Source organism: Melospiza melodia, chromosome 1 (genome assembly GCF_035770615.1).
Source record: "Melospiza melodia melodia isolate bMelMel2 chromosome 1, bMelMel2.pri, whole genome shotgun sequence".
NCBI lineage: Eukaryota > Metazoa > Chordata > Aves > Passeriformes > Passerellidae > Melospiza > Melospiza melodia.
Genome location: NC_086194.1, coordinates 20951761 through 20978371, shown reverse-complemented (window position 1 = coordinate 20978371; position 26611 = coordinate 20951761). Strand labels below are relative to the sequence as shown.

General features: G+C 36.9%; 2 protein-coding genes across 2 annotated transcripts in view; both read left to right on the top strand.

Moving 5' to 3' along the window:
• Positions 1–19621, top strand: part of LOC134415071 (macrophage mannose receptor 1-like) — a 52764-nt gene extending 33143 nt beyond the window's left edge. Inside the window, exons 15-30 of the mRNA XM_063150386.1 lie at positions 500–644; positions 1804–1845; positions 1959–2122; positions 3034–3101; positions 4065–4165; positions 4675–4817; positions 5519–5633; positions 7542–7711; positions 9726–9828; positions 10704–10933; positions 11982–12147; positions 12514–12666; positions 13511–13627; positions 15087–15254; positions 17781–17840; positions 18227–19621. Coding sequence (XP_063006456.1) covers positions 500–644; positions 1804–1845; positions 1959–2122; positions 3034–3101; positions 4065–4165; positions 4675–4817; positions 5519–5633; positions 7542–7711; positions 9726–9828; positions 10704–10933; positions 11982–12147; positions 12514–12666; positions 13511–13627; positions 15087–15254; positions 17781–17840; positions 18227–18477 — 2196 coding nt within the window. The 3' untranslated portion in view covers positions 18478–19621. The remainder of the gene's footprint in view (positions 1–499; positions 645–1803; positions 1846–1958; positions 2123–3033; positions 3102–4064; positions 4166–4674; positions 4818–5518; positions 5634–7541; positions 7712–9725; positions 9829–10703; positions 10934–11981; positions 12148–12513; positions 12667–13510; positions 13628–15086; positions 15255–17780; positions 17841–18226) is intronic.
• Positions 19622–23738: 4117 nt separating this feature from the next.
• LOC134415081 (macrophage mannose receptor 1-like) overlaps positions 23739–26611 on the top strand; it is a 31255-nt gene continuing 28382 nt past the window's right edge. Inside the window, exons 1-2 of the mRNA XM_063150394.1 lie at positions 23739–23908; positions 25653–26051. Coding sequence (XP_063006464.1) covers positions 23848–23908; positions 25653–26051 — 460 coding nt within the window. The 5' untranslated portion in view covers positions 23739–23847. The remainder of the gene's footprint in view (positions 23909–25652; positions 26052–26611) is intronic.

Here is a 26611-nt window from a genome sequence, read left to right as displayed (position 1 = left end):
ATTTTGGAGATGTAGGTGTACTTGATACAAGGTTGGTCAAGATATATTGATGGGGATTGTCAGTACAGAAACCTGGAACTGGATTTTATATAGGAAAATTAGAATAGAAGTAATACTTCTTTTGAGGCAAATGCCAACATTTTTATTGCATCCTAATAGCATCCTATTCTACTCATATTGTATATTTAACTAGTTTAATATCAAGACGTAGCATGCCCCAACATTGTTATTAAATGTATTTTAAAGAATTTAGGTCCCAAAAAAATGTTTATATTCTTCCAAGTATGTACAAAAACAACTGTTACCTAAACTGCAATCCATTTGCCATCTGAAAAGTTTGAAGTGTCAGCGTTTGCACAGGAGGATCCTCGTTTCATCCTCAGCTTTTAACCTGACAATAGGAACAATTTGTAGGTCTGTGCTTTGATGCTGTCTCCTCCCTCTCTCCCTTACTTTATTTCCATATAACAGAATCTTCACAAAACTTCTTCTGTCATAGGTGAGGTATGAAAACTGGGGCTTTGGAGAACCAAATAATTATCAAGGAGTTGAACTTTGTACAGAGATCGGTGGTGAATCCAGCATGCTTTGGAATGACAGGCACTGTGATTATATGTATGGATGGATTTGCCAAATAAGAAAAGGTATTGCTCACTCCTGCATATTAGTGTAATAAGATGTCCTTGGTTGACTTTTTCTTGTAAAAAACCAAAAATTTTCAAGACCTCTTTATAATAATAGTTCCCTCCTTCTCTTGCTTTAGGTGCTGTTTTGTTTGATAAGAATGTGTAGTTTGAGGATGGAGCTTGGTTTCAAGATACTTGATTTCTATATTCACATGTTGATTACTTGCTAAATTCTCATGAAATATGTGTTTGGATGCTTTTTATTTACTGAAGATATCAAGACAATATCTATGATTTAGGGAGAACTTGAGTTTCACTAGCACTGCATGTATTTGCATTTGAGCTTTTTAGAAAGTGCAGCACATTTAAGTGATTTACTGCATTCTTATAGTGGGACAGAGAGCAGCAAAATAAAGATGTTACATCATATTATTGACAATAAATATCAGCTCTGCCTTTTATTGGTAAGATAATTTCTTAGGCATAGATTTTCTTAATAAACGTCATTACTACTGAGATTTTAGTAAAAAACTAATTGGTAAGCCTAAACTGACAGAGGTTTTCTGAATAATAAATTCATTTCCTGGGACGCTAAGGATGACGTCCAAGATCCCATCTCCATGATGCCATAGCAAAAAAAAAGGGAATTTTTCCAGTGAGATTTTATCTGGGGAGATTTGTAAGATTAAGGTAGAAGTTACTTTCAACCGGAGAAAGGTGGAAAGAACCTCACCCTGTAGTAATTAGGGCACTCCATCAGATGATAACTCAGTCTGCATTCCTGCTGCCTCAGGTTTAAGTCAGAATTCAAGTATTTGTGGCCAGGGGAGAGAGAGATGGAGATCCAGGACAATTGTCTCAATAGAGTTAATGCTTTGGGACATAGGGTTTACTGCTTTCAAAGAGTAAAAAATTACTTGATTCAAGTAAAGTTCAAGGTACTTATAATACTTTGCATGTAAGGAATATCCTCAGGGAATAAGACTACATATTTAAAATTGAATATTATATAAAAAAATGAGAGATTTAGATTAGTTAGTTCCTTTTGAATTTTGGTGTTAAATCCATTGCTAACTGCGAAAGTCAATATCAGTATTAAAACATGCCTGTCAGACACAGTAAATAGCTTCTCTTCAGACAGAAAATATACAGTCATAATAAATATTTTTTGTCACAGGGGCAAGTGTGAAGCCTGAACCAACAGAATCTCCTACACCGGGTAAGTGTTACAGCTATTGCTCTTTGTGTTTGTGTTCTAAAGCACTAAAATTTTATTAAGGAGGACTCTTGCATCTCAGGAGCAGAATAGTTAGCTTGGCAATTCTCTTACAGAATTCAAGACCACTGAGGATGGATGGATCATACATGAAGACAAACAGTACTATTTCAGCACAGAGACTGTCCCTATGGAGGAGGGTCGTGAGTTCTGCAAGAAGAACTTTGGAGACCTTTCTGTCATCGAGAGTGAAAGTGAAAGGAAGTTCCTCTGGCGATATGTAAGAAAAATCATTAATACTATGGAATAAACCATCCAAAACAAGTGAGCATGGGCACAGATCCCTTTCACCATGGTGTTCTCCCTACAAGTTTTGATAGTGAAGTTGCAGTTACACTAAGCCAGATTGGTATGAAGAACAAACTAATGCTAACTTTTAAGGGATCTGTGGCTTCATTTTAGCAAAAAGTATTACACTGATGAGTTATGATTGTGTAGGATATCTTAAGTACTGTGGATCAAAGCAGCAGCTGACTTAAATGCAGCACTCAGAACATTGGATTTAGATCTTACCTGTTTAGATAAGCTATAGTCTACTTAGTCTCTTTTTGGTCCTCAAGTTTTCTCCTTTGCCTCCTTCTTCTGAGAATATAATTATGGAGAGAGAAGAAACTAGAACATAGATTATGCCATGAGAAAGAGCTTTGAAATCCTATTTCCTATATAATTGGAATTGTTTGTTTTTTATGCTGGCTGAGGTCAACTTATTTTTAATCAGCAATGTGCTTAAAAGTTATATTTGAACTACATAGAACATTTCCTGAGCTGGCTGAAGAGTGACAGTGAGAGGACACAAGGACATGTATCAATTTATATCCAAAATGTAGGAAGGGGCTTGTCTTTGCAAGAAATTAGTCAGATAATGTCTGCTGCAGAGACTGTGTGATAGGTGCTGATTTCAGTGCCTTCCAAGTAAAATGTGAGAAATGTTGATAGTGACCACACCTTTTGGCCAATGGTGAAGTTTGACTGTGGGCTGTCAGCTGTGAGCTGCTTTAACTTAAATGTTGTGGCTAGAGAATATATCCAGTTCATATCCTCTGTCAGTTAGAGGTATTTTACTCATCAGTAATATAATAGGTTTATATGACAAGAGAGGGCATTTGTACAATTTTAATTTTTGCATTCTAGATGTTGAAAAATGGCAAAGAGGATGCATATTTCATTGGTTTACAACTGAGTATTGACCAGCGTACGAGGTAGGACATACCCAGTTTTGAGTCATAATTTAAAAATTATTGTATTCTCAAGTGATTTAATTACATCTCAATTTAGCTCTAGATATCCAGAAGAAATGCTGCATGTTTCCTAAATAGAATGTGCTCAAAGCTGGACAAAAAATTACACAGCAGTTAATGTATTTTGAATTTTTATTCAGGAAATCTACTTTCCTTTATTATGCTATTTACACTGAAAATATACGTAGATGTTCTAGCTGTAAATATATAAGACTTTTTGTGGGTAAAAATGCTCTTTTACCCCATCCTTAACCGTTGAGAACGGTTGCTAATAAAGGAACAAATGTAACCTATTTTCTTTTTCTAGAACAATGATAGCTGTTGCACTGTGAGGTCAGGCAGGTTTTCTGCAAGCCTCTCTGAATGTCAGCATGCAGCACCATATTGATTTTGACATGTGATGTTTATTTAGGCCTGGATTCAGTTCAGTCTGTGTTTGAGGTGCCTGGATAGATGGCTAGTAGTTCTCAGTTCTCCTTATAGTCCACAATAACAATGAGGGACCTCCAGAGGACAATTAGGAAGTTAGGTGAGCCTCTGAAAATGAGGTGTTTCTGCCCTGTGATTTCATAGGGACCCTAAGATGAATATACTTTTAAGTACCTTTTGCATGGGTCTGAAGGATGAGCCTGGGCACCTCTGTCACTTGCAGACCACTAGAAAGATATGTCCTAATAATTTTCCTGGTTACAATTTTGTTTTTCATTGCCTAATCTACATGGATGTTCAGCTTTTCCAATGTTTGTATTTTATGTTGTATGTCTTTGAGCAGAGTAAGTTTAATGCAACTAGTAAAGAGGCAAAAAACTCTGTACATTTTACTATGAGCAGCTATATTAAGCATATTAAAAAGTTACTTTTTTTAGCATGGAAGAAGTTCTATTTTATGTTAAAGAAGCATTTTGTTGGATTGTTTTTCTTAAGCTGGATGGATGGCACTCCAGTGAATTATTTGGCATGGGCACCACATGAACCTAACTTTGCAAATAATGATGAAAACTGTGTTGTTATGTATAAGAATTTAGGTGAGTTTTGTATGTTTTTTCATGAATTTCATTATTTGTGTGTTTGCGTCACAACTTTTTTTTCTTCTGCAAAGTATCCTTTCTTCCTGTTTTTCTTTTTTGTTCCTCTTTTACAAAAAGTTATTTAAGTAGACCATAGTATTACTTACAGGACTTAATAATTTCATACTCTTGTGCTTACCTGGAGCCTAACAAGGGGAAGCTCTGATAGAGGTCTGTGGCCAGAGGTCTATGGTTGTGATTGCTGGTTTATATTTTTTATTAAAATTGACCTAATGTGTCACTGCGAAATTTCTAGTACCTGGTTCAACAAAGCTTTTAACTTTATGTAATTGCAGCTAAAAAGTGACATATTTTTCCTAGATACTGATATTGAATGATAATAAACTGAGAGACAGCTTTGATCTTATCTTTCACCTAAAAGCACTGTACGTGAGAATGAGTGAAACAGATTTCATTAACCAACTTGACATGTGGTGTCATACAGTTCTCCATTTATTTACACCCAGGGTTTTGGAATGATATAAACTGTGGCTATCCAAATCCCTACATATGTGAAAGGCACAACAGTTCCATTAATTCAACTGTTCCTCCAACAACAATTCCAAGTCCAAGAGGATGTCGTCCAACCTGGCTTTCTTTTCGTAACAAGGTACCATAACAAACACAGTCTATGCTGGATGTTTGGCAAAGCATATAATAGAGAACGAGGGAATTTTTAAATCATACTGTTTCTTATTAAAACAGACTGTTGTTATTTTTATGCAAAGGGCTATGACACATGCATGCTTTTGTTTGTTTGCCTATCTGTTGTTTTGCAGGAAAAGTGCTTTTCTGATGCTTCTGGTGAAGCAAATTCGTTGCAGTTGATGAAACACAATTCTCTAGTCAGCTCTTCAAGTGTTTTGATGCACATTTAGTCAGAATTCCTGAAGGATTGATGCCTTGATCTTGGTGTTTTTTAACCAAGCTGTAATCCTTTTTACTGACTACATTTTGTCTTCCTTAGCTTTACTAACATGATATGTGTTGTAGAATAAAATTAATAATCAGGCAGACTAAGATCAGTCATGCATAACTTAGCAGTGTTAGCTGTCTATTGCAAAGTCAGGATTTGCTTAATTTCTAGGGATTACAGATCAGATCTAGTTGCTGAGCAAAATGCTTTAGTGAGAATTCTAATTTTATATTGAACTAAGACCAACACAAAAGTTCATTGAAAGTTGAAGGTATTTTTTCAGATAAATGCATTATTTTACTGCCTTTTTTCATCCTGCTCTGTTTAAAACAGTGATTATCAATTGAGGGATTTTGAAGTGAAGATAATATATCAAGAATTTGTTCATATTTTAGTGTTACAAAATATTTGGATCTACAGAAGAGGAGCGTGTTACTTGGCATGCTGCACGAACAGCTTGCATGAATTTAGGAGGAAACCTGGCCTCGATTCCTAATGAACAAGTGCAAGGTACTGTGCACAGTTTTGTAGCAGCTAGATGAGACGACATTTAATCCTTACAGGCTGGCCGGGGTTTTGTCTGAATATGAACAGATTTGAATAATAATTGCATATTTGGTTTTTTGTTCCAAAACATATAATTTTTAGCACTCTATAATGAAATCTTCACTTGAATCTACCAAATTTTAGTGTTGGCTCAGAGAGATATATATGTGTGTACTGTCCTGGCAGCCAAAGTAGTGTTTTTTTCTGCTTGCGTATGATGCCAGCTGGACCCTGCAATTTCCAACCAAACAATGTGTTTTCACTAGGTGGCATTAACTTGCTGCATGGCTTTCCTTTTAAATCAAGTAGAACACCTTTGGGATGAGAACCTGTCTGTGGGCATCTTGAAACAGGCTGAGTTCTCACACCCATAGCCAGAGCTCTCCCCACAGAAGTGCCTCTCTTTTCTCGGAGGAAATTGTTGCAATGAACCAAGAGCTGCATCCGTGCCTCAGGGAGATGAGAGGGGGAAAGCTACCCCATGCTTGAATAAACAAGGTGCACGCCCTAGCTAAATACAGGGGAAGACCTTGATAGGTGTTAGACTGACTTTGATAGATAGACCCTTTTATAGGCATACTGTTCTATCCTACATGTGAATGTGATGAAAAAAAATGCTGCAAAACATACTGTCTGTGAACTCAAGAGAGCGCATTGAAAACTTAACCATTTTAAAAGAATGCATTGAAATATGAGCAATTAAATAGTTTTAATTTAAACTGCTGATAAGAACTTAGCACTAATTATGTTTTCTACGTGTGAAGAGCTGAAGAATCAAAATTTCCTTTTTCAAACAGTTATATTCTTATTTTACATAATTTCTGCAGTGGTTAATTCATGCACAGGACTTGAATTCTAGGTGAAAGATAAATGAGGAATGCATTAGCAAAAAACTATTCTCGTTGCAGGAAGTGCAGGCATAAAGGCCTGAGTTCCTGTTACAGTTTTTGGCAGAACAGCAATGATAATATTTGGCAAAAAATCTGCAGGTTTCATTCCTGGAGGAATAAATTGCATACATTTAAAAATGCTGAAGGAAGGTGAATGATTAATAGAGCAGGCAGAAATTATTGTATTCTTTTTCAGAGGAAAAAACATTCATAACCACGACTGCAGTGGTTGGCAAAAGCCGTGGTATATTAATTTGATCACCACATTCAATGCATCATGGATTAGCAGATTGAATATAATTCATAATGTTCATGATGGATGAATATCAGCTGACCTAGCCTGCTCTGTTTGTGAGCTTGCCACCTTAGCTAAGACACATCAGCACCCACCTGGACTGTGCAAAGCAGTGATAATTGATTTGCTTGTGTTCAACAGTTCTGTTAAGTCTCATTTGGAGCATGTTTCTTGTGCATTTTGCTCCCTGCCAAGGCAGTGCAGGCTGTTGCCCAGCTGTCCAGGGAGGGAAGGAACACTTTGGTGGCTCTGGAGCAGCACGGCTTATGCAGATACGCAAATGGCAGGAGCTCGGAGGTGCTGTCGTGTCACTGGGGGGCAACATCTCTTGTGGGATTATCAAAAATTGTGTGTGATCCCCACAGCTGTTAATGTCTTGAACTAGGATTCAAAAGTGTCTTGGGACATTATAAAAACAATTTCTGTCATGTTTTTGGGGTTCATTCCAGTACCAGCTTATATGCTTAGATGAAGTATTTTGCCCAAAGCCACAGTTATATATCTACTTACCCATTCATCAACTCAGCATTCAGCTCCTTTTCATCTCACCTGCTTATGTTATCAGCACTGGAGTGCTCTGTATTTCAGAAAAAGTATTTAATATCACCAATCTCAGTGAGGCCAAATATTACAACTGTTCTATATTGAAATTATTCCTCTTTTTCTTTGCATTTTATTTTATTCTAGCTTTCCTTACCTTCCATTTAAAAGATTTTGCCACTGAGACATGGATTGGATTAAATGATATAAATCATGAAATGAGGTTCCTCTGGACAGATGGAACAGGGGTTTACTTTACAAACTGGGCCAAAGGCTTCCCGTCGGGCCATACGGGTTTATATGCGTACAGCGGCCAGGTAAACAGCAATCACAAATTGTTCACTGAAATTTGATTTTATAGAATCATTTAGGCTGGAAGAGGCTTCTAAGATTGTTTAGTTCAACCATTAATATAGCACTGCCAAGGCCACCATACTAAACCATGACCCCAAGTGCGGCATCTACATATCTTTTAAATACCTCGAGGGATGGTGACTTAAACACTTTTCCCTGGGCAGCCTTTTCCAGTGCCTGAAAACTCTTTTGGTGATGAAACTCCTCCTCATATCTAATCCTGTTGTGTCAACTTTGGGCCATTTCCTCTTGTCCTGTCACTTGTTATCCAAGGGAAAAGAGATCAGTACCCACCTTGCCTAGGATTGAATTCATGCATTTGTGGGGATTTTAGGTATGTCACTGCTTGACTTACTACTTTCATACTTGTATACCTGTTGGATGTAAATCCAGCTAGAGTGAAGCTTTTGAGCCCCTGTGCAGTTGCTGTATCAGCTGGTGAAAGGATCCACGGAGTGCTCATACACAGACTTGTTTCAGTTTCCAGTTCGTGAGGACTTCACAGCTTTTGTATTCAGCCTGTGTTCTCTCATGGGCTGGGTAAAGAGAGCAGTGGTTCTCCTGCCCTGTGGCATTTTCCCAAAAGCACAACAGTGGGAACATCCTCCCAGTCCTCTGGTGACAGCTGTGCCTGAGCTTGGCAGGCTTCCCAGCTGGCATGTAGTTCACAAGGGGCATTCACAAACATTCCCCTGACACAGGTGTCTTACAGCAAAGAGGCAAGTTCTGCTGGTCAGTTACAGAAAGAACACAAGTCTATAAAAAGACAGACATTCAATTTTTACAAGGGAAAGCCCCCCAAACCACCAGAAAATAACTTTCTCTATTTCTCTATCAAACAAACTGATCTGATAGGTCACAGAGTTCCTCTCTCTCTGATCACGTGTATGTACTCCAGAACTACAGCACTTTATAGTGTTAACTCTATTTCTCCTGAATGATGTTTTTAGTGTAGAAATTTGATTTTTATGTATAATATCCTTTTCCGTGTCTTTGAAAGGAGCACCTGTGAGTTTCTTATCTCTAAAGGAGGAAAAATATTAGGTAGAATTTGGAGTACTAAGGGAAAATATTTCAAAAATGCTACTTCTGAAAAAAATATATGTTTGTCTCTTTTTTATGTGAAGTAATAGGATTTTATTAAGTCTTATGTGACAACTTTTAAAGTCCCTTTTTCATAAAGTTTATATTTGTTTTTAATTCTACTTGATCCTACCAAAAATTATTATCATAGTTAGTAAAATTTAGTATGAAATTGTTCAATTGGAAAGATTTAAATCCAAATGGTTTTCACCCAAAAAAATGAAGTAATTATCTGAACATCTTTCAGATGGAACAGAAAAAACCCTAAACAAGTAAACAATAAAATAAATATAGGTGTTTCACTGCACAGAGCCACTTGTAACCCTGCAGGCTTTTGCAGTAATCACTGTTTATTTAATATGTGCTAATCTAATTTCTAGCTATTGTGTCCACTTCAGAGAAGTTGAAATGTCACAGCAAGGCTGGAACTGACAGAGCAGTGTCTGCCTTTGGGCTGGAGCTGTTCTAACTTTGCTGTGTGTACTATTACAGCCTGAAACAATAAATTGTTGCATTGCACTTTAAGGGTTCTGTTTTATTTCTGGGGCAAAGTTATCCAGTCTTTTCTGCAATGATTGATCTGATTTCTCTTTAAATTGCCTGTGACTCCTCTCCATGCTGTATGCCTGGGGATTGAGAATACTAGAATTGCTCTGGTCCTCTTACTCACCCCAGTGTTGTGCAATAGAAAGTACCAAAGAAATTTGTGAAGTGTAAGAGGAATAGAACTTCCACATCACTTGTGTAACTTAAAGCTTGTGCTCTTAAATGTTACAAAGATATGAGACTAAAATGACAACATTACTTGTGTCCAAAGATGCAAATGGGAGTCAAAAGTTTCATACTTGCTTATTCTAGCTATTTTTAACTGGTGTTGTATCTCTTTGCCTCGAGGCTGATTGTGTTGCCATGAAAAACAAATCTGTTAAGGAAGCAGGGAAGTGGGCTGATCAGAGTTGTGATAACAGCAGAGGATATATATGCCAAATTAATGCAGGTAATTCTCTTCTTAGTTAAAACCAAACCTTTTTTTTTTTTTTTTCCCACCAGGAAATTGCTTAAATATGTGGATTTAAACATGATTTTGCTTCCAATAAAGATAAATGCATGAATTGTTCTTCAGGCAGGAAGAAAAGGGTCAAATAGTCACATGTGTCAAAAGTCCAGTTAGTCACTGCTCTCATCTGACCCTTCCCAGCAAATGCTGTGTTGCTATTTTTCTGAGCTGGAATTTGTATCTGCATCTTTGTGTCTAGTATGACCTTTGATATGACATTTGTTCCATACTATTTTAATTTTCTGAGTACATTGGCTTTCAAAACATGTTATGGAAAATGCTGGTTTGTACATGTAGCATAAACTGTCTGGAGTGAGACTGTAACCTGTCTGCGCTGAACTTGAGAAACATTGCCTCCAAAAAAGAGATTAAAAATATTTAAATCCATCTTCTGTTTAAATATCTGCATAATTTTTAAGGACTGGTCTGTTGTGACCATTTTATTTCAAGGAAAAAAATCTTTGGAAACCAAACAGCTTCTGCAAACCATTTCATTTTATGAAAAAAGATTTTATGAAAAAATTCACAACCTAATCTTAAGTAATTTCAGTAATACTATTCTTGATGATTACACAAAATGTTCCTTTACTCTTTATCAGAAGTTGCTTTAAGCAGCTCTTTTCCTTTCTACAGCTTTGTAATTGAATTTTACTACTATTGCTGGCTTAAAACATAGTGCATCTTACCCATGCTGATAATAAACCAGGGAATATGAAATAAGGAAGACTTTTGTTTTGTTCTGTATGCAACCACAGTGAAATCATGCCCCCCTTTTGAACAAGTATATGGGTCTTTTCTCATCCTTTATTTTACAGATGCTGAATTTCTGCCCTCTACAACTTCATCCCCATTCAACATTATCCGTTATGGGAATAGTAGCTACTTGTTCATCCACACCAAAATGACATGGGAGGATGCACAGAAAAACTGCAAACAAAATCAGTTTGACCTTTCCAGTGTCTTAGACCCCTACAGTCATTCCTTCCTGTGGCTGAATATATTAAAGTATGGGGTGCCTGTGTGGATTGGTCTTAACAGTAATGTGGTAAGAACATTAAACTGATTGAATATGATGCTGCTTTTCTCGTGGGCATGTCAGGAACTGAAAAGTCTTATAATTTCTCTTTATTTTAGCTTATTTGCTTGCATCTTGGACCTAAATACTTTGTGCTGTCAGAGGAATCTATCCTCTGTTCATCTGATTAAATTGTATATATTGCATGTGCTTTTCACACTTTTTCTATGATATTCCACTCTGTGCACTTCCAAATAAGGCATTTTAGTCTAGCATCTTGGAATATCTCTTTATATATTTCAGGTATAAGTGTGATAGAAACTCCTAATATTTTAGAATTTACAGAAGAAAACATCTATTTTAATAACAATACCTAATTTTGAGATGTGTAAAAAAGTGCTATTACTGTAAATATTTTAACATTTTTGAGGAGATTTAGCAAAATAATTAATTAGTTTACTTAGTTTAATTGTATTTGTCTCCCCTTTCTCAGTTGTTTGGTATTTTAATACTTTCTGCAATTTAAATAAGATATCTTTTTCTTCTTGGCACAGACACTTGTCCCACACACTCCATTTGGCTGAGCAAATGAAAAAAACCTCCAAATATATGAACTTAGCACACCACTTCCCAAAAATCAAAAGATGCCTCTAACATTAATCAGCAGGATAAATGAGTTAACCAGCTTTGGTGGGAAATGATTGCTCATTTAAATGTATTTCAAGTTAAAATAATCTACATGTCTTGAAACTTCTGGGGAAAGAGGTAGTGCAAAAATTAGTCATCAGAATTTCACTCCCACAATTTATTTTTAATGAAATTATTATTAGTTTCAAATTAAAGATATTAAGTTCAACATTAACTCAATGTCACTTTGCATTTACTTTTGCTGAAAAGCACTTGTTGCACTGCTGTATTTCCCAATAAATATCTGTCACAACAAAAATTTCCAAGTGTCAACCATTTGTATTTGTTAGTGGTTTCTAAGAAAAGCCTCAATCGTTTTAGGACAAAGTACTATGTAGACAGAGTAGATTGATAGAGTTTAATCATTCCAGCTGATGGTTTTTTTCCTTAGACCAACGGACATTATGAATGGATTGATAACTGGAGAATGAAGTACACGAAATGGGCTGAAGGGGAGCCAAAGCTAAAACTAGGCTGTGTCTATCTTGACATTACTGGAGTCTGGAAGACAGGATTCTGCAATGAAAGTTACTTTTCAGTTTGCAAAAAATCTGATGGTAAGAACTTGAAATCTGACCATTGCAATTTAACAAACATCTCATTAGAGATGTTGGGGTTTTTTTCCAGAGCTAAATAGATTAAATCGTTAGAATTTACTTAGGTTGAATTGGGCCACTTTAAAGTTAGGGCAAACACATAGTAAGAAAGAGCTAGTGTGACTGTGAATAGTTATCACTTTATATCAAGTGTTAGTTATCGCTTTATTTCAAGAGTGTTAGACAAATTTTGCAAAGCTAAGACTTACACTACTCCGCTATTTATTCTCCTATTGAATAAACTTGCAGTGTCAAAACCTGCAAAAATCAGAAGGCATTGAAGTAAGGAAGTAGTAACATGGTTTTTTTAAAACTATTTTTAATCAGTTCAAGCTCCCACTGAGCCCCCTCAGCTTCCAGGAAAGTGTCCTGAGTCAGAAGGACACAGATCTTGGATCCCTTTCCGAGGCCATTGCTACTACATTGAATCTTCATCTTCTAGAAACTGGGCCCAGGCATCTTTAGAATGCCTTCGACTAGGTGAGTATCCTACTTTTCCTAAAGCAAGTATCAAAAGTATCAAGTAACAAAACCTACTTGTTTTCCGAACTGTGGAAAGCTGAACGTGTGAGATGTGTTTTTGTGAGTTCAAGGATGATCCAAGTGTTGGACAAGACAGTTGCATCCAATTATTACCTTAATTGGAGAGATAATGGAAAACCTATGGCCCGCACTGCCTTGTGCATGTGGGACCAGGCGTGAGAGGAGCTGTGTGGCCTGGAGTGAGGATCATGAAAATAGAAACCTTGTGCTTTGACCCTGATAGGAGATAAACAGCTTCATTCACAGCAGTCGCTAAAGCTTAATGGATTTTTAATCTTTTGAATTCTTGATCTAATTTCTCCCTTAATTATTGCAGTTTTATACCACTGGAGTGAAAACTGTTTAGTTTGGATAATATATGAGTAAACTAGCGCTGTTGTGCAGCTTCATTCTCTCAACTTCCTTCTTTGGGAAACAGATGAATATTGATTATGATGGACTTCATATGTCTGCAGCATTGTTGTTTATGGAATTGGTGGCAATGTGACATAGGTGCCTGGTCTCCCATCAGATTATGCAGAGATCTCACTCACTCTCACACCAGCAGAATTTATTATAGCTGTATCTTCACTGGAAGTATATATTGTCATGTGCTCAATAAGAATCTACCAGTGAAATCCATGGCAAATGTAGATGCCTGGTACTGGGTGAGAAGATTCCCTCTCTCTTTTCTGATACTCAGGTTGAAGCATTTTGTTGAAGCAGTTTGTTGACAGGGCAATGAGAACGTTTTCCCCTGTGAAACATCTCTAGGAGACTTTTCTCTCCCTGTGTCTTCCAGGTGCCTCTTTGGTCTCAGTTGAAGACTCAGCTGAAGCCAACTTTCTGACCTACAACCTTGAACCACTTGAAGGCAAAACATCAACGTTTTGGACAGGAATGTACAGAAATGTGGATGGTACTTTCTCTACTTTTAATGTATTTTTTTAGTGAATAATTACTGCAAGCTTTTTGACATGAGTGTTGAAAATTTCACATAATAATTCTCTAATAAGGAAGATAAAGCCAGACAGAAAAGGAAGGAGGCTGCTTTAATTAAATCCTATATTTGATGATTATTGCTTTCACATTAATGCAATTAAAATTCAATTAGATAGATATTTTTATTCTTATGATAGACTTTAATGTACCGTCTTGTACTGTTCAGGTAAAAAATACCAGTATAACTCTCAGTGGCAGGGTTGCAAAATAGTTCAGGTGACTTCAGGTGGGATTTTCTTGAGTTTTGGAAGATTATTTTTGCAATTGCCTACCCAAGCACTTGAATGACAAACTTCTTAGGGATACGACAACTTTTCAATTACATTGCTTGGATCTTAACCAGGAATAGTGAAAATTATTGGTAAAGGAAGAATTTGAGGGTAGTCATTTATAAGCATGACACATAGAGGAAAGCTGAGGTTTACTCATGCGGTCAGTTGACACAAAAAGGGTTTCTTGAAGTGGCTCTAGAGCAGTGTAGAGCAGCATACTTCTCACAGTGATCATAAACACAACAATTCTTCAGCTCTTCATTAGTGAAGGTAGTGATTATAGCAATTTCAGCATAACTGCATAACTAAATTTCATACCTTTATTTGTGTATCCAGGATGTATTCAGTTGCCATGTCCTTACAGAAAGGGTGTCAGGAATTTTTAAAGAAAAAACAAAAAAAAAAGGCAAAACATATAGAATCTTACAAAAATCAAAATACAATTTTCATGCTGAGTCTAAGTATTTGCTTGAGTACAACTTGCAGTCACAAGGAGTACATTTATTCTAAATAAATAGCACTATTAAAAGAAAGAAAGAAAAAAGGAACCGGAAGGAAGAAGCAGAAAGTCCCAAGCATAGCTGAGCAAGAGTGATCACAAGATTTTGGAAGGAGATCTATAAAAAGGAAGATTGTCTGTGTAAAGCTTGTGGAAAGGAGTAGAAACTGGAAGACAAATGAAATAAAATTGGACCTAGAGAGACTTCAGTGTGGGATTTGAAAAAAGTAACACAAAACCTTCCTACCAATTACTGAAATAAAGAGTATTCTGGTGAAGTTATATTTTAACGTCACTTATTCCTATAAATGGAATAAATAATTGACACTGGACCATTGCTGTCACTTGTGGGAGATTATTCTTGGAACTATCTTGCCTTTGCACCACCATAAGCCAGATTTGTCTGCCATTTTCCAAATACTGATATTACATCATTTACATAAAAACTCAGGGACAACATGTGTCAAAAGTAAATAGCTTAGTGGTCCATCTCCAAAAGTGGTGACAAGTAAATTTCTTAGAAAGGCAATAAATATGGAGCATGTGAAAATATGGAAATTAAGATGATCTTTTTTTTCCCCCTATTCAATGCTTTTTTCAATTAGGGCTATGGTTGTGGCTAGACGGCAGTGCAGTGAATTTTGTCAACTGGAATGTAGGAGAACCTTCTTCTCAGCAAAATGAGCACTGTGTTGAAATGTATGCAGACTCTGGGTATTGGAATAATTTCTATTGCTCTTCCTACAAAGGATATATTTGTAAAAAGCCAAAAAGTAAGTGCTGCATTTATGAATTTGTTTTATTTATGGAATATGCTCTCTGTAAGCTTGTGGCTGTTACACACAATGCATTTCATTTGGATGTTCTGAGTTTTTGTAAATGCCAAAGGATGCACATTTCCATGACAACAAAAAGATAGAATGACTCTTCAGAAAGTAGTTCTGCACAGTAGTCAAGTCCCTTAAGAATTGCTTTTAGAAGACAGTGTTCATATCTCAGCTGTACCTGGTGTATGCACTTGACGAGTTTGTGTGTTTTCTATCAACAGTTGTTGAGAAATCACAATGTGAGGATCATGCCTTGTGTACAAAAATCTGTCTCAAAAATATGCAAACATACTCCTCAGGGTATCCCCTCTGCTCTGCCCATTGTCTATTTCCCTCTGCGAGTCTTATGTGCACGTGTTTTCTGAGTATGATGTAGTGTTTCTATTAATTGAGTATTTGTGAAGTGTGACTTATTTAACAGCTTGGGATCTTTTGTCTCTGTGTCCTCCTGCTGTGAAAAGATGAATGAATGAAAAGCAATGCAAATAACATAGTTTGAATTTGCTAAACTGAAGGCATCCTGAAATAACTGAATGTGCAAATTTGATAGTAGGGACATCTAGTATATATGTATTCCTAAAAGTCATCATAATAATTTCTTTCAGCATACATTGCAATACCAAAATCTCTTACTTATGCTTCCTAAGAAGCTTGAAATGTGTAGCTGCAATACACTGACTTCCTCTACAATACTGGAAATGGGAGAAATTCTGCTGTCCTTTCTGTAAATTTGTTCTCATGCAAAATTATTCTTACTTACTCAAATGCTTTGTAACGATGACTGTGTCTTTTACAGGAAGCACTGCAACGTCTCAGTAAATCCACCCTTTCAGAATCCATTTCTCAATCATTTTGTATTGTCATTGACAAAAATTCATAGACATGGCTACCAAGTGTTAAAATAAATCCCCACTGCTCCTTTTTGACCATTCAGTTCAATTATTTGTGCTACTACTGTCATTCACCTGTTTTGATGCTGACCAAAGAGCTGAAAGCTCTCAGATGAAAGCATGTTACTTGTTTCTACAATTAGCTTTAGCCCAGTCTTGTCTACTAATCTGGAATGCCACAGATTCAACCTAATTCCAGTGTCAATGCAAGGATTATATATTCACTCACCTCAAAACAGGACACAATCTAGTCCTACATTGTTATAGAAATGCAGCTTTTCTTGGCATAGTTTTTCGGAACTGTGACAATGCTCCATGTGCAGAATTTAAACAATTATAGCTACAGAAAAATAAATGGAGCATTAGAAGCATGGTTTTACCAAATTGCACTGGGTATTGCCGGCTTTGTTTGTTGTTTTCTGAAGAGACTGAAAGAAAAACATGATGGAAGTTTTCCATCATGTAGATGATGAAATAGATGTTGTTTTCTGTTTCATTTCATGTAGAATAGATGTTGTTTTCTGTTTCATTTGTTGAGCTAATTTTTACCACAGTAATTTGAGAGTTCTGTAGCAGGTCTATTCCACAAAGTATCTAACTATTTCTTAAGTGAGGAGATGCTCAGTCTGGAGAAGACAAGACTCTAGGGAGACCTTAGAGCACCTAAAGGGGGCTCACGAGACAGCTGGAGAGGGACTTCTTCTAAGGGCTAGTGACCATCCAAGGATGGAAATTCACAACCTCCCTGGGCAGCCTGTGCCAGCGCTCAGTCACCCTCACAGTGAAAAAGTGTTTCCTGATATTTAGAGGGAGCATCTTTGTGTTGCACAGTGGTGGTGCCCACACCCTCTCTTCTGTCACTGGGCAGCACTATGGAAAAGATATAAGTGGGGACTGGAAAAATAATTTAAATTCCTGAGCTCACCTTTTTCAGAATGAAACATGATGCATTGATTTAAGATTTAATAATAAACTGTTTTGATATCCACCTGGCGAAATAAATATCTTCATCTTAAATGATGGCTTATTTACCCAGCAAGCTAGATTTCATGACCTGATGTTAAAATTTAAATGAGCTATAAACCTTTTAGTTCAGATGTGATACCTGCTAGGGCACTGTGAATTTAATGAGTGACTTCAAATGTCTATGGAGGTAAGCCATCAATGTCTATTGGAAAACCTAATTTATTACATTTTCTATGTTTATATAACAGGTACTGGAAGAATTTTTATTTACATTGAGGATTATGTTTGACCATGTCTATCCTCAAGATACTGTATAGATTTTCTTTTGGTTTCATTCTGATGTCTGGATCAGTCTTCATGGGGCTTTTTTGATATTCTTTTTTTGCTAGTTTTTCTAAATAGCTACCTATGAGACCAGAATACACTAGAGTGCTGTGCTCTGTCTTAGGTGTATATAATTTTGTATGAAATAAATCCAAGTGTTTTCAGTATTCAGTGGTTTGTATTACCATATATTTATCTGAGCACGATTTTCAGTATGGTCCAAGATATAAAAATAAATAATGTAGAAATAAATACTAATACAAAAATATAATTATTTTTTAATATTTTCAAGTTCCAGCAACTGAAATGCCACCGGCATCTGAAATGCCACCAGCTGAAATACCTACAATGGGTAAGAATATTGTCTTTCAAGTAGAAAAAACTAGTCCCACATAAGATCATAAACCAAAAATATTTTGTATTATGTCTCTTAAATTTTCTGTTATATGGAAGTACTGTACCTGTTTCCTAGGATGACACTGTTTTCTAGTAATACACAATATAGTCTATTTGGGTGCATCTCCAAATGCAGATTTAACAAAATAATAGTTTTTGATATGGCATGCAATATTAATGATTTAAAATCAAGTTATTTTATGTTGCTGCCTCTTCTTCTCATTACATCAAAACAAATTAACCCCTTTTTCTCAGAAGATCATGCATACTAAAGAACTTGCTTCCAGTAATCAGATAAAGACTTCTGTAGCATTCTCTTGATTTCTTCCTATTTATTTTCAGCAATGACAAAAGATGAGAAGGCTTCTACCCTAAACCACAGCAAAACAGGAGTTATAGTTATTGTTGGTATCATCATCCTAGTTGGAAGTGGCCTTGCAGGATATCTCTTCTACAAAAGAAGAAAGAATTGTTTGCCGGCAAATGACAGCTTTGAGAATAATTTGTATTTTAATGGTGATGCAGTTCCTGGAATTAGTGACACAAAGGATCTTGTGACCAACATAGAGCAGAATGAACATGCAACACTGTAATGTAACAAAAGGAAATGTAATGTAATATGTAATATAAAATGTAATGTAATAAAATGTGCCTTGTTTTATTAATATTATGCAATTAGAATGAAGCCAAAGGTATTTTCTCATGTGCAATTACTGTACTAGTCTGTTTCTGTATGTGTGTAATGTCAAATACTGCATTAATTTTATTTTGTAGCCATTATATAAAGTGAAAGATTTCAGATCTCTGGATTTGGTGATCACACTGGTGAATGAGGTTCTTAAGAAAAGTGTGGTTCTTAAATGGAACATTAGAAATGGATAAAATAAAGAAAGCAAAATCGAAGAGCACCTTGAATAACACACACAAGATTTGAGGTTTCCTCATCAGATTTGTTTCAAACCATGCTATTGAACTCAAAGCTATTCATTAAGCATCTTCTAATTTTACCATCTTTCAAGTATTCGCATGGATTTAAGTACAGGCATAGTCACTAGAGAATAAGACTGTATTTGGGCACATTTCCCCTTTGAACCACATGGGCAGAAAGACCTTTGTGATATTTCAGTTCCACAAGTTCGTATAACACAGAAAACCAAGATTGTAGTACTTGCTGTTCATATATTCCAGAATTTTATCAGGTGAAATCTGGGGGCAGACATCTGAAGTGGAAAATTGTGGTTGATAGTAGCTGTCAGTTTTGGCTGGCCACAAGTGGGTTTGTGGGTGAGGGGTGATGGAGGTCATGGCAAAACTTCCTTCTTACCAGGCAGCAGTTCCTGGGGAGAGGGAGGAAGATTGCCTGTGCATGTTCTGGAGGTTTCTAGGAGCAGAAGGTTTCTGCAGAGCTGCTATGGTGATCACATGTTGGTACTGCTCTCTACAGCTTCTCAATAAGCAGCATAGCTTTGTGGGAAGTGTGCTGCAAGTAAAGAACAATTTAGCTTTACCAATATAATAGTTACTACTGAATTTATTTGCTTTCTAAAATGGTTAAATCGGCGACTATTTATGGACATCTTCTATTCCCCAAGGAGTTTATATTCCTAATTTTTGTACATCCTGTAAAATGTAAATCATGCATGATTCCTCACTTGCTTACAAAGATTTGCAAGAATTGATTTCATGGTTTCAGATTTTGCTCTGTGAAATAAAAATAACTATGTTTGATTTTTAAAATAGGTTTTTATTTTATAACCTCATCTAAATAAGACACTGTAACATGATAAAGTGAAAAAGTAGATGTTACCACAGGGGTAACATCATAATTCCAGAAGAAGTTGTTAACAAGTATTATATTAACCATATTTTCCTGAATCTGTCCCAGGATTAAATATGCTTAAAGACAAAACAAAAATGTGAGTTGAGGGATTTAGTAAAAGTCTTAAATTGCATACATATGTAGGTAAGATGGGAAAATTTGTCCAGGAACTCCTTTTCTCTGGCTCCGCTCTCTTTCTCCCAGCTGTTTCCCTGCACTGTTCCTACTGCTGTTTCCATTTTTAATATACAATTGTTTAAGCATGTTTTTTCAAGGATCAGCACCTCTAATGGTTTTTTATGCCATCTGATGTGGCTCCTGACTGATTAATGATACTAAGGGCCATGTTGTTTCAGTTATAGAGAGGAGTGGTGCCAGGCAGAAATTTATGTGAAACAGACAGTGAAAGACCAAGGGCGCCTGACTGAAATCCCAGCCTCACCGTGCTGGCTGTTGAGCAAACAGCAAACAGGTGCAGTCCCACCTAAAAGAAGCTCAGTCCTCTTCTGGGCCCTGCACAGTCTTAAAATGTGTGTGTACACTGAGTCATTCTTCCAGATAACCTTTATTGCCATGCACATGTGCAAAGGTATGGTTGCAAAGAAGACAAAAATAGAGGGGATATCTCATTTCTGGTTCTTTGCCATACTTACAAAGTACATCACTGAAAGGTGTCAAGGAGGGAATCTAGCCATTGGAGCCTGGATAATTCTGAGCTCATTCATTCATTTATTTTTCCTGAAATCCAGCATCATCTCTGAGTTGAGGAGAATTAAAAATGCCATGCACGTTAATAGCTGGCGGTAGATGTAGGTGCTTCTGTGTCAGTTCTGCTCTCCTGTCCAAACAGGTATAGAAAAATAGAGAAGGTTCCAAATAAGAAGCCTACTTTGAAGGTGGAGCTACTTAGCCTGCTTATTTTATAAAGAGTATAAGTTAAAAAGACGTAAGATTTTCAGAAGAGGGGGAAATTTAAACTGCATGGCTTTCAGTGTTTCCTATTTAAAGACAATGGAATTGAAGCAAATTTCCCATTAAAGAGATTGATACAGAAACAGTAGCATTTACAGCACAGGAAATCCTTACAGTTCCATGTCATAAGCAGAAAGTGAGCACTGATGCTTTATACACAAACTATAACAGAAAGTTTTGAATAGAAGATAGAGAAACAAACAAACTTGAACACTTCAAACAGTATCTAATTAATCAAATGAAAAGCTTTCACCGAGGAACATTGATAAGTAAAATATGCTTTTATATTTGACTGGAAAAAAGAAATGTGTCTTACTGGAAATGAGTCATGTTCATATGGACACACCCTAATTTTATATTTTACATATTCTGATTCTTCACCAAATCTTTCAAACATTTTCTACTACTGACTGCTATTCATATTGGGGCTGGTCAGGTGCCTTAGAATCAAATTGTTGCTCTTGTGATCTCTTACCTTGTCTCCCAAGTAGATGACACTACGTAGGGGAGGTCTCAGGCTGTATTTTGCATACACACACAGACACAGACACAGACACAGACACAGACACACACACACACACACATATATATATATGTATATATATATATATTCATATATATATATATACACATATATATATATATATATATATTCACAGAGGAATTGGGTTCTTGCTTTTCTGCAACATACTTGCTGTAAAAACAAGGAAAACAATTCTTTGAAAAACAAGATGATGAATAGTATGAACAAGGGAATATGAACAGAAAAGCAAATAAATGTTTTGACAGATCCCTAAGAGTTTATATCTATAACCCTCTGATGCTGCCAAGATTTCTTACATTTGATCAGGTGGTTTAGGAAAATGAAAGGAAAAAAAGTTATTCATTATGTAACATGAGAACAGAAAAATAGAAAGGTTGTTCCCTTTTTTTTTTTTTTTTAGGCTATAATGTTCCTACTGAGGTTTAGAGTGATTTTTTTGAAAAAAAATAAATGTTTATAACTGGGAAACTGTGATTGTCCTATGTGTGGGGATTCTGGATTGAAATCTTATATCAACTTATCGCAGGCTAAATGATCACAAAATTACTTTCATATTTTAATATAAGTGGATTTTTTAAAAATGAATGTAGGGAAGCATCCAGTTGAATCCAGTTGGCCTCACCCATCCATTTCTGTGAGCACCTGAGGAATGACTTGATGGCAATATTCAATAGCGTGTAAGGTTTTGTCTCTTCACATTGCTGTGTTTCTTGGTACACTTGTGTTTAATTCTCATTTCCCCTTTTCTCTGAAAAAGTTTGGACTTTAGAAGAAAGGTGGTGAATCTGCACACTGTGAGTGTAACTTCCTGCCTGGGAGCAGAGGCTGCCAGAGGAACAATGCTGACTCAACACAAACCCCAGCAGCTTTTGTTCTTCGCCACTTTTAAAGCGTCAGGCTGTGCCTTGCCAAATGGCAGATCCTGGAGCACATCTTCCCAACCCTCTGGTTTGCTTTCCCGCTTTGTGGGCTGTGATGCAATCTGCTCAAACACACAAACACTGAGGTAAAGCTGACTTTAGTATGTTTTACACTTGTTCAGCCTCTCTCAACAGATTAGCAGTACCAGTCCCTCACTAACCACTGATCCTTGTTCAGAACAGAACCAGCTTCCTTTTTTCTGTTGCAATTATCCTTGTTACACCCTGGTAGATTTGGATATTCTGAGATGTTTTATACAGCAGAACCACAAGACATATTTGTCTTGCTCCTGAACAAGGAAGGAAGGAAAATTGGAAAATTGAGGTTGCATGTTCAAACACTCTGCTTGACTGCAGCCATCCTTACGTATGGATCATAACTTAATGAGTAATTGGATTCTGCTGCTTTGTGGAGCAGCCCTCATTTCATCCTCTTTGCTCAGGTGTCTGTATCCTTTTCAGGCTCCCTTCTTCACATGGCTTTGTTCTAACTGTGTCTGCTGGCCTTGAGGTCCCACCATTCTCCTCACTGTTGTGGCTTTGTTGTACTCCAATTCCCTGCATACATTATCAGACCCAGTTGTTCATCTACATCTGAGTCAGAGTAACAGCAGCAAAGTCCCACAACTCCGTGTGGGTGTCCAGGGTTTTCACTACCTGCAACAGAAGCAATTTTGCTGCAGATGTAATATTGGGGAAAGAATGCCATACCAGCCTCTCCTGGAGGTATGGGAAATGAAATTTTTCAAAGTCCACGTGCAAAAACTGATGCAAAACTTCCACCAAAGTCCCTTTTCTTGTCCCTGTGCTCTAAGATGTTTGAGCTCTTTAGACTATCATGGAGAAAGCTTTATCAAAGTAAACATCAGAATTTGGTCAGAATGCCTGTAGGGTGTATACTTTATGAGGTGCAAACTTTCACAAACTAGTGGCACTAAAAATGAGGCCATATTCCCCATCAGTTTAGGCTTCCTCACTAGCAATAATTGAAAATCCAGTATTTCCCAGTTACAGGTTCTTTTCTTCCTAGAATTGTGTATTTTCTTTCCCAATTTTTTTCAGCTGTTGCTGTCAGTTGGGTAATAATTCCTGCATATAGTCAAGAATGGAGCAAAAGAAAGAATAGGTGTCTCCTGAAGAACACAGATCTCACTTTCTATAGCTTTTTTTTTTTTTCTGTGGAATTTCAGGCATGGAAAATTCTGTTTCTCTCTGACTCCAAGGTCATAGTTACTTCATTTGCGTGGTGTCCCAGCAGATTTTTCACAATACTGCAGTGCACTCTGGTTTTTTTTCATCATGTATTAATACAGACAAATCTTTCTCTTCTTTTTTACTTCTTTTATTTATTTCTGCAAATGAGACAGTAATCTCACCTTTTGTTAAAAATAATTATTCTGAGATATAAGGTACGTCTTAAAAAATCCACACTAAAATCTTACCTGTTAGATCTTATACTTCCATGGCAGACATATACATTAGAAAAACTAGCTTAGGAAGCAAAGTTTGCTCATTAATGTATTATTTCAAAATTACTCATGTGACATGAGACAGTTCCTTATTTGAAGCTCAGAACTTCCCTCTATCTGTTGGGTCTTAAAAAGGGTTTGTTAATCCACTTCAGTGCAGTGGGGTTTTCTTGCAAGGCACTGATTTGGTCTTTAGCATCAATACGAGGTGAAGGGAAGAAAGGAGGGAAATATTTGCCATGTCTCTCTACTTGTCCCTGATTTTTCTTCTCTCCATTAGTACATCTCTTCAAATGTCTGGTAAGTCTTTGTCCTCTGCTTAGTGTGGAGGTTTTCAAGTTCTTTAGCATGCATTCAATTATCTCTCTTAGTGGGCAGTGAATTTAGATCTAGTCACAGCATATGATTTGAAAATGTTATGTTCAACTTGAAGTTTGGTAATATCTGCATAGGCATTCTCTTTCCTTAACCCAGGTTTCAATGAGGTGTATGAGTGAAAGGAATATGCCAACAGATGTGGCCATAACCTCGGCAGTGCGGATTCTTGGACAGCAGACAAAATCTGATTTCACTTTACTCCATCGGAGGCTAGAAGGGCTCAGTACAGAGCAGTGAACTCAGCATGCACAGACTACTGGCTGATGTGTGCTTTGAGTTTTTTGGCAGCTCATATGGACCATAGCATACTGATCAGTGCATATTGAAAACTCGTTTCCAAGCTGGGAGCTTTAGGAAGGACCTCAAAATCTCCCATCCATTAGATCTTGCACCCTCCTACTGCTGAGATGAAAAAGAAATGACACTGTGTCTTTTCCATGGCAAGTTCCCAGCTAGAGAACTCTGGAAGTCAAGTGCTATTGCTTGAATGGCAGCAGGGACCACCCAATGCACCAATGATCTAATCCACCACAGGCAATTTCTTTGGGGCATGCTTTTGGGTGAGACCAAGCCAGCTCTAACCCATCCTCTGCTAACCTGCCCAAGCACCACTGCAGCCAGAGAGCTCTGTCAGGGAAAATATTACCTGGCTTGCTCTGGTCCATAGCCTTTCAGAGCAACAATACCAAGGCTGTTCAACCATTCCCTGTCAGCTTTGGGGTGGGGGGTTATGAAGACACAGTTAAATACTCTGGCCTTGGCAAGAACCCTTGGGTAGAAGTCGATGGCACCGCCAAGTGAATTGGGTGATGTTGCCTGTCAACTAGAAGGGAGAAAAGGGATGCAAGCTGAGATGCAAAAAGAGTGAAGATTTGCAGGAGGCTTTTTGTTGAAGCTGATCTTAAGAAACAAAACCCTGATGTTCAGTGTCTCACATTTCTATTTAAAAATGTAGTTATTAATAGCACTAAGGATACTGGCGTAGTTTAGCTGTTCTTAGAACTGATGATGCTGCAAGTTGTGGCTTCCCTCCTGAGAAACTCACAAATAAAACTTTGGGAAGAAATGAATTTTTGCACAGCTGCTAAAAATTTCCAAGATAATTAACCAAAAATGAAAAATACACCATTTTCTTGGTGAGCTGACAGCTACAGTGTTTTTCTGGGCCAAATATAAATTTTTTAAAATTTTGAGTATGTAAATGATTTTTAATAGCTCTAAAGCAAAAAAGTACTCTTACTTGCAGAATTTAGGCCCATTTAAATATGATTTTGTGTAACTTTGAAGAAATTATAAAATGTAGTGAAGGTCATTTTTCACATGCGTTTTGAGACCACTGTGGTTTCAGGAGGGCTGTGAAGAAGAGCAATTTCTCTTGAAAGAGCTCTATTTTCAGTTCTCGTGTTTTTTCATTTTAAGAATATTTTCATAATTGTCCTTCATACCAATGATTAACTTCCCTTGATTTATCTCTCTATGAGCTACATATGCTATTTTGGGTTTTTTGTTTGGTTGGTTGGTTTGGTTGTTTTTTGGTTTTTTTTTTGGTTTTGGTGTTTGGATAGTTTTGATTTTTTTGGGTAGCAGACTGTCATATAGCAACTAATAGCCTTTATCTCCTAAGAAACGTCTCCTCAAATGTTTGCATTATGATTTTATTTTATAGGTAGGGAAATATTTTCAATCTATAATGAAGACAACAAGCTGTGTGCCCAAGCTCAGAACTCCAGCTCAGTCATCACCACCACTTGCGATGAACATGATGAGTTCCAGAAGTTCAGGTGGGTCTCTCCCACGCAGCTGCTGAGCATGGCGCTCAAGCTGTGCCTGGGAGTGCTCGCCAAGGACGACGAGGCTGCCATCACCTTGGAATCCTGCAACAGGACAAACCAGCTCCAGTGGTGGGAGTGCAGAAATGAGACACTTGCAACCCATGGCAAGGATTTATTTCTCAACTATGGCAAGGGGAAGGGGAAGAAAATGAGGCTGTCCAAAGCATCCAGCAAAGGGAGCAGGTGGAAAATCCATGGAAGTGCAGACAGCGTGTGCTCTCAGCGCTATGAGGGTGAGTACTGAAATTCCATCTCTATTTCTTGGTAACTTGACTGCCCCTTCCTACAAAGCCTGGACAGGCAGCAACCATTTTCTTAGGGTGACATCAGCAGAGGAGCTATTTATAAATAGCATGTAGAAATGAAAGGTGAATATATCTGTATGATTTTCAACAAATATAGCTGTATACATTTCTGCATAACTTAAAAAATGCAGTTCTTTCGAATGATAGAATAAAATTACAAAGGCCCATGATGCAAACATAAAGAAGAATGGCAATTCTGTTTGTACAACAATAGCAAAAGGAAACCTATGACTGTTTTAAAATATATCTGAGCAACTTGTAGAAGATATGATTGTGTTATATGTAGTTTTTGTTGTTGCTTTTATTTGGTTTGACCACCCATAATCTGTAAGTGAATTTCTAGTTTAGATGGATGGAATTCACAATTAACATTATCTACCTAGTGTTTCCCAGGCCTAGTAAGAAAAAAAAATAGAAGAAACAAAAGGAAAAATGCTGCATAATGGTTTAGGATGCAATGTTTTATTACGCTGAAAAAAGACCCCTAG